General features: G+C 40.9%; 1 protein-coding gene across 1 annotated transcript; it reads left to right on the top strand.

Annotated features, from left to right (window-relative positions):
* Positions 1-86: 86 nt before the first annotated feature.
* Positions 87-8,050, top strand: gpr17 (G protein-coupled receptor 17). The gene is made up of 2 exons (XM_067597798.1): positions 87-1,243; positions 3,706-8,050. The coding sequence occupies exon 2, from the start codon at positions 3,714-3,716 to the stop codon at positions 4,731-4,733; it is 1,020 nt and encodes a 339-aa protein (XP_067453899.1). The 5' UTR covers positions 87-1,243; positions 3,706-3,713; the 3' UTR covers positions 4,734-8,050.
* The last annotated feature ends 54 nt before the right edge of the window (positions 8,051-8,104 follow it).

Genomic DNA, 8,104 nt, shown 5'->3' with positions numbered 1-8,104 from the left:
CTTTTTTTCTGCTAAAATTGCAAAATAAATCATTTTCCCAGTATAAGCCTGTTGGTGTGTGTAACTGTGCAAAATGAGAGCATTTTATTTTCAATCAAAAACTCTTTCAGTAGCAGGGAAAAACACTTTTTTGAGTGAAGCAAGAAGAATGATATATTTATGATACTAAGCAGTTACACAAAGCAATGTTTTTGCTTCAGGGTTACGAGACACACAACAGACAGACTGGAGAAGCCGAACAAAAGCGGGACCGTCCCAATTAGCAGTTGGCAGTAGATTAACAGGGTAGTAATGTCAAAGCTTCTCCACAGCTCCGCACAGATAGTGGCCTCATTCAAGTCTACAGAATACCATTTGCATATCGATGATACAGAGAGGAGAAAGGGCCAATGTGTCTGACGCACAGCTGTGATCTCCATGTATGAATGAAATATTATCCCTTCTCAACCAGTGTGTCTTCTCTCCACATCTGTCCGATGGCTATGTGACTGATTATTTTGGGCATTCCAATTCAGGATGCCCCCAGGAGGCAAAAGACCAACAAGGGCCTCTGTTTCCTCCAAGCGTCCCCCCTCCCTGCTCTTGTTTTTCACTTGCTCTCCTATAGAGCTTGGGGCCCTCTTTAGAACTTAACAGACTATCTATAAAAGAAACATGTCTGAGACTTTAGTCATAAACTTCTAAATTAACAACAGTCCATCTTCTATCTATCAGTGGGAGGGTGGGAGTTCATGGTATAGGCACTTGGTGCACCACTAGGTCTCGTTTCCATGGAGTCATACCCAACGATTCATTGCGACTTAGGCATGCCATTCTTCTCCCCGCTGCTAAAATGTGCTGCTTATTCTGAGTCAAGCTATTGTGGAGTGCACAAGTGGCTCTCTGAGGAGAGGGGATGGAAAAAGAAAGGGTGGGGTCAAGGTTCAAACGAAAGGCTCCCATCGGGACTCCTTTTCTGTTATCAAATTTGTTGAGACACAAAAAGAGCTACAGTCTCATTCCCAAGAACATCTTGAGGGAGAGAAAGGAGGGTTATAGGACAGCATTCTTTGTGTTGGGGCTCCAGTTCTTCCACGGCTCGACAGTTGAACTCCCAGTCTTCACTTTGCTCCACGAGCAACTGCTGTGCTACTCTCTGCTCCTACGCTGACTGTCGTCCACGCTGTGTCAACAGCTGAATTGTTTCTTAAGCAGCCAAACTTTTCCTCAAGTCGTGCACACTCTGCAGACATCACAAGCTCTGGTAAGTCTTTGTTTGTTTGTTTTTACCTCAGAGTTTTATAAAGCAATAGATATGTACTTAATCATTTTTAAAATTAACTTTATTAAAGCTCTGGTTCCATATGAGTTTTCAATGGATTACACTGAGTTTAAGTGGCACAGAATTGAACAAATGGTTGCAGTAGAACAATATATCTTTGATAGAAATTTACTGCACAATACCGATTTCTTACTTATTTAATACTTATTTTTCCATTAAATAATTTTGGATGAATGTCAGATTAACTCATATTTTATCCAATTACTAAATCTACACAGGCTTTTACTGTGACAGGTTTTAACATTGCAGGATTGCCCACATCCCACCTGTCACAGTTTGAACAGTTTGGACTAGTCTCTGACAGGACCAAAGCCAGGATTCTCAGTATCGTTTTTGTCAGTGCTGGCACTCTTCACATGGGAACGCCTGCACAGATCTGTTTACCAAGATCATTGTGACCAAGGCATATTTTAGGATTGTCTCTATTTAGGATTATCCCTCTGGGATCCGTATTTATTGAAGCTTTTCCATTCATCTGTGCAGCTCCTGGTTTGTTATCCCTTCAGGCACTGCGACCTTTTCTTTGTGCCCCTGAATGCTGGGAGTCTGAGCTGTGGCTGAGAAATGTCCTTCGTTGCAAGTCTCACAGCTCCAGTACACACACACACACACACACACACTGAAAAGAGCCAAGCTGCTACATCTGGCTGGCTCCTTATGGACCAAAAGTCTGGGCATCATGCTGCTGGAGCGGAGATTTAGCTCAGTCCAATAAAGAGAGACAATCCCTTTTTCCCGCTTTGTAAAGCAGTTTGCAATGGTGCAGCATTAATTAATCCCATTTTACTGTTTGTTGAGCTTGGTATATCTGATAACCTCCCCCAACACTCCCTTGAGCATCTGTGAGATGACAAGTTCATCCCTGCACATGCTTCAATATTGTTCTTGGATCCTCCACAAATACCAAAGTTAACATTAAGGAGAGGCCATATCTGCAATTAATTCATTTCAGACTGATGTTCACGCCCCGGTAATGTTTGTATAGATGTTATACTAAAGCAGAAAAAGAGTAGATAAAAACAGAATGAGAGGAGTGGACCGTGGAAGCTTGCCAGAGTTGCTAGAGGGACACAGGAGTGGGTGGTTATTTTTTAGGTGTGTCTAAATAGTTCTCATACTTTTTTCATACTTAAACTTTAAACTACAACCTGTTACTGAGGAAGTGATACCCTCAAAATATAATCAGAAATTTGCATTGAAAAATAGAATTTTTTTGAAAGTCTTTTTACCTGGGCATGCCCACAGCTATTTTTTATGTCTCATGTATGTACCTGTAACCAGCCTTTAAAGGAATTGTTCAACAGTTTGAGAAATTTTGTTATTAGCTTCCTTTTTAAGATGTAGAGGATTGACACTGCTACTAGCCAGCAGCCGGTTAGCTTAGCTTAGCACAACAACTGGATATGGAGAAATCCACATATTTTGTCACCTTAACCTCCTATAACAGTTTATTATTTTTATACTTAAGTTTTTTAAAAGAGTTACTAGACATAACATGTTAAGCTTTAGAGGTGCTGGTAGGCAGATTTTGTTACATTTGGACAGAGCCAGGCTAGCTGTTTCACCCATAGACTGTATATAAAGATATTATTTGCATACAAGATATTTATATGTAGTCTATGGTTTCACCCTGCTTCCAGTCTTTAGGCTAAGCTAACTCTGCTGGTTTCATAATGAACAAAAAGTGGTCTGAATCTTTTATCTAACTCCTAAGAAAGCAAAACAGCGTATTTCCTCAAAATGTCAAACTAGTCCTTTACAACCTCAGCACTCCACAGTTGAATAGCTAATGTTCCAGTCTAGTACCTCTGCCTGTATGCTCCTGAGAGTTCGCCAATAAGTCTAGATGAAAGAGTTCTTGCCGAAAAATCAGACTGTGAGGCCAGATAAGCTGTTTAGACGTTAGAGTGAATATCTAATGGCTGACTCTGACTTCCTGGACTTGGAGGAAGCTTAATACTTGAAGTAGTCAGAATGAAGTAATTATCCAAACCTGAGGGCATGTGTGTATTAGCCGGGGACACTGACATCTATTGTTACCTTGTGAGACTGGCACAGTGACAAACACTCTCCCTGCCTATTGTCAGTGTGTGTAAAGTCATGTGAACAGGGGTTGGCTTGGTATGGTTTCCTGTCACTGGGGTGGTTTGCTGTCTGAATACTAACAATGAGCTATTTTAGAAATCAAAAGCACTTGTTTAGAAAAGTCATGACTCAAATGCATATTACAGATCAGACCTGAAATTTCTTTCTATCTGTCCTGGAAACTTAAACATGTTTATTAAACATAAAAAAAAAAATCATCTTTGAGAGAAGAAAAGCTTCTAATTATACATGAAAATTTCATTTAAAGCAAATTTTATAACTGGTTTTTATCTCCTCAGCCACCAACATGGAGTCTGCTAAAACAGAGCTGCCCTCCCTGCTGTCCAATCAGTCATCACAGAGCTGTGTGGCAGTGGAGACGACCACCGAGAACATGCTCTTTGGATGCTTCTACATCCTGGTTTTCTTTCTGGCGCTGAACGGTAACAGCCTGGCTCTCTGGATCTTCTCTCACCAGCGTGGCGCTTCCTCTCCAGCTAACGTCTTCTTGATTCATCTGGCTGTGGCAGACTTGTCATACGTGATCATCCTCCCGCTGAGGGCCACATACCACCTCACTGGAGGCCACTGGCCCTTTGGGGAGGTGCCCTGCAGATTGGCAGGCTTTTTGTTTTATGTCAACATGTATGCCAGCCTGTACTTTCTGGCCTGTGTGGCGGGGGACCGTTACCTGGCTGTGGTTCATGCTGTGAGGTCGCTGAAGGTTCGCCGTGCTCGTTATGCTCACATCATCAGCTTCTCTCTTTGGGCCCTGGTTACCATCTCCATGGCGCCACTACTAGTCACCCACCAGACTGCAGAAGTGGACGGCATGACAGTGTGTTTGCAGCTGTACAGAGAGAAAGCCTCACGCAATGCACTGATCTCACTTGCCGTGGCCTTCACCCCACCTTTCCTGGCCACCCTGTCCTGTTACCTGCTCATCATTCACAGCCTGCATCGGGGCTCCAGGTTAGAGCCAGCCCTCAAGCTGAGAGCCCTGCGCACCATCGGTCTGGTCATGCTTATCTATGTAGTGTGTTTCCTGCCTTATCATGTGAGCAGGGCCACCTTCATCCTGGGCTACAACCACCCTGACATCTCCTGCCAGACACGCAGAGGCCTGAGCTTGGCTAACCGCCTCACCTCCTCCCTCACATGCCTGAACGGTGCCATGGACCCGCTGATCTACCTGTTTGGGGCGGAAAAGTTCCGTGGCACACTGATGCGATTGTTTTGCAAAGATAAGGCAGTGGCGTCAGGGGCCACCAGTGCAGAGTTAAAGGGAACACACGAGAGCTCTGTCAGTGCCAAGTCTGAGTTTTGAGGAAGAGAATTTTGAACTCAATCTGGAACGCTGTGTGAACTACATATTTTCCCAACACAACCAAAACTGTTCCTCCTATTGACTGATTGTTATCTTTGTCAAACTGAGGGCTCTCATTAATTGGGCTCATTTCACGATGTGGTCAATGTGCCATAATGCCAATGTTACACTTAGCCTGACTTTGAGGCCACCCTATGCACTAATCAGTCAACCCTGACAGACTCTGAAATTTCCCCTTTATGATCACTATAAGTGCCTGAGTACAGGAAGGGTGTAACAACTCTAATTTGCATACAAAGAAAGTGACAGTACTTTGTAAGGCTCATTTTTGCAGATATTGTGTTACTGGATATGACTAAAGGATATTTTTCTTACTGTCAACAACTCTCATATGCAGAGCCAAACCAACAATGAACTGATCCTACTTACAAGTATTGTGTGTATATCCAAAGTCTGATATATCATATTTCTCTGTGCTGTAGCTCCATTGTTGTCCAAAAACTATTAAAAAACACATCAGTGAGCCACACCACTGCAATGAGTGACATGTTCCTTTGCCCCGAAGGCAATGGCTTCTGACTTTTTGCTACATTGTAAATTTCTCAAAGAACTTTAGTTAAAAGTCAAGAGATTGTGATATGTACTGCAACAAGCTAGTGAAGCTCTGTGCAGTGAAGCATGCACAGGAACAACGTGCTGTAGAAGGAACTACCCTCTGGAGACTGAAAACGTGATCACTGTTATTAGTCCTTGGAGCTGTTTCTAAACAAACTATGGCACGATATATCAGGCTTTGTATGTGTAACGGGTGACACACAATACTTGTAAGTAGGATGAGTTATTTGTTAGTTTGGCTCTCCACATGACATTTGTTGACAATAAGAAAAATAAAGAAAATCGCCAGCAATATCCTTTAAGTCTGACTCGCATATTTCATATGTAGATCAATGAATCTGAGAGTTTATTATTATTATTATTATTATTTGCTCTCTGTCACTATCATGCCATCTTAAGACAAACAAATATTGACGTGTGTTCATACTTTCAGGAAAATGTCTTCTCACCAACTTCTTCCATGTTTTGTTTTTGTTGTTGTTTTTATGCTTTTGAAATTTCACTGACCTTGCCATTCGAACATCACAACTCAGGCATTGTGGGTTATTCCCATGAGGAAAGTCGACAGAGTCGACGACTCACAGACAATGGGCTCAAAAAGTCACAGAGCCAATTTACAGTGATAAAAAAACCCTTAGCCCTCGTAGACTTAGCGATGTGTGTCAGTAAGGGCGGACATTTGAAACAGTCGCATAAATGCATTTTCGACTGATTGTACTTGCCCTTGCTGCCATTTGTGGTTTCAACCACCAACAGTAATGTGCTGTAAGCATGTAAGCATTACCCAAAGTCTGGGTAACTGGTAATGCCCAAAGCTGCCTGTGACTTTGGATAATGTCACTGTTCATAAAAGCTTCATGTTGGAAGATGATTTTTGTGTCAAACACCAGAGACTGACCAAATATGTACATAGTCAGCATTTAAGGTGTATTTCCTGTTACTGTTCTGTATCTTATGCCAAATTTAGTGTAGTGTTTAGTGTAATCAAGTAATAATTAGTTAGCTTTTGATGTAATTTTTCATTTGAAGTGTTTTTAGCTATGCTAGCGGCGTGGTCTATCCACCACTTTGGTCAAAACTGAAATATCTCAACAACCACTGGATGGCTTACCCCGAAATTACAGAGAATGATTCCCAAGTACTTTGACTTTTCTTTTTTACCAGCAGGTAAACATTTCAATTTGTCAATACTTTATGCAAAAATGTGTTTTTGCATAAAGTATTGCATAAAGTTTTTTTTAATTAGCAAATGTTAACATGCTAACACATCTGGTGAGAATAGTATATACCTTGTAAACATCAGCATGTTAGCATTGTCATTGTGAGCATGTTAGCATGCTGGTGTTAGCCAGAGGGCTAAACTGGAAGTTAACTGTCCCAGCTGGCGGAAGTCTCTAATGAGCATGCGCCATGGGCTTTTTTGGTTTCATGCGCCATTGAGCAACTTTCATAGGAATACACTGGGCCCCACCTCCGACACTGTATCCAGTTCTCTTTTTACATCCATGGCCTGAGCACACCTTCACAGACCTGCTAGCATGGCTGTAAACACTAGTTTCAATCTAAGGTGTATTTTTAAATCCACTGACAAATGTGTCAGTGAATTTTCAATTGCTGGAAGACACCAGTACCATGTTTACTTTGCTTGTGCTTGACAAATCTCCATTGTACATAGTCTTCATTATCTAGTAACTCTCCTATGCTATGCATTTATTGTTTTATCCAAATTTCTATGATATTGCACTACTGCATGACGACTAATACTCCTATTTTACAGCAAATCAGTTTGGCTAACTGCCATCTGCAAAAGAAGGGATGATTGATCCGGAAATACAAACTGTAATTAGAGATTAGTAAACTGCCAGTTTACCACAGAGTTTGTGACTTCATGTTGTAAATAATAAACATGTAATTACTGTTACAAAGTCACACTGCAAAAGAAATGTTGAATCTAAAAAAAAAGCAGTCATAAAAATGTATGTCAATGTTTCACTTGAATGCAAAAGTATGATTTCATGTCCTCTGTGCATGAGATCATGGGTCTTTTCCACACTGTCACTGCATGTCTGAGGCTTTGACGTACTCTGTGAAAGTGGCAAACCTATTTCAAGTGCAGGACAGAAACCTCCGAGGCTGCAGTGACTTGTCACCGTGTAGTTCTCTTTTCGTATCATGTGACCCGTGTTGTGGTTTGTGCGCAGCTTATTTTCCTCCTCTTATTTCTGCAAGACTTCCTGTCCATCACATGAACATAGCAAGACATTCTAAACTTGTATTTCCTGAATGTATATATTTCAGAAAACCCTGAGCTTTCCTGATTCAGATGAGATGATTAAACAGTGAGCAGTCAGACTCAGGCCAGCTTTTCTGGGTGAATCTGAGTGAATCTTGTTTTATTTTATTCTAGGTCAGAGGGTAAAGATGATTATATATATATATATATATATATATATATATATATATATATATGTATTGAGCATTATAAAATACATTTGATAATCAGATGAAGTGTCTTTTACAGTGAATTTATCCACAAGTGCATTTATCACAGAAAACTCTTAAACTGTAACAAGCAAGAATCATCATATTTGCCTTTTTTGTTACTTCCCTTTTTTCCCAACTCAAATCTTTACAAAGTACTTAACTATTTTATGGACAGATCACATGAACAAACAGTTGTGTGGAAACTAAAAAGCTGGAAATGCTGGTTAATCATTACAGTAATGTGATAAAGATTTTGACTTGACAAGTGAGAG

This window comes from Thunnus thynnus, chromosome 8 (genome assembly GCF_963924715.1).
Source record: "Thunnus thynnus chromosome 8, fThuThy2.1, whole genome shotgun sequence".
In the NCBI taxonomy this organism is placed as follows: domain Eukaryota; kingdom Metazoa; phylum Chordata; class Actinopteri; order Scombriformes; family Scombridae; genus Thunnus; species Thunnus thynnus.
This window is presented reverse-complemented; position numbering and strand designations above follow the sequence as displayed.

What these genes read in the sequence shown, in the direction of transcription:
- gpr17 (XM_067597798.1), top strand. Translation starts at nt 3,714, where the DNA reads ATGGAGTCTGCTAAAACAGAGCTGCCCTCCCTGCTGTCCAATCAGTCA.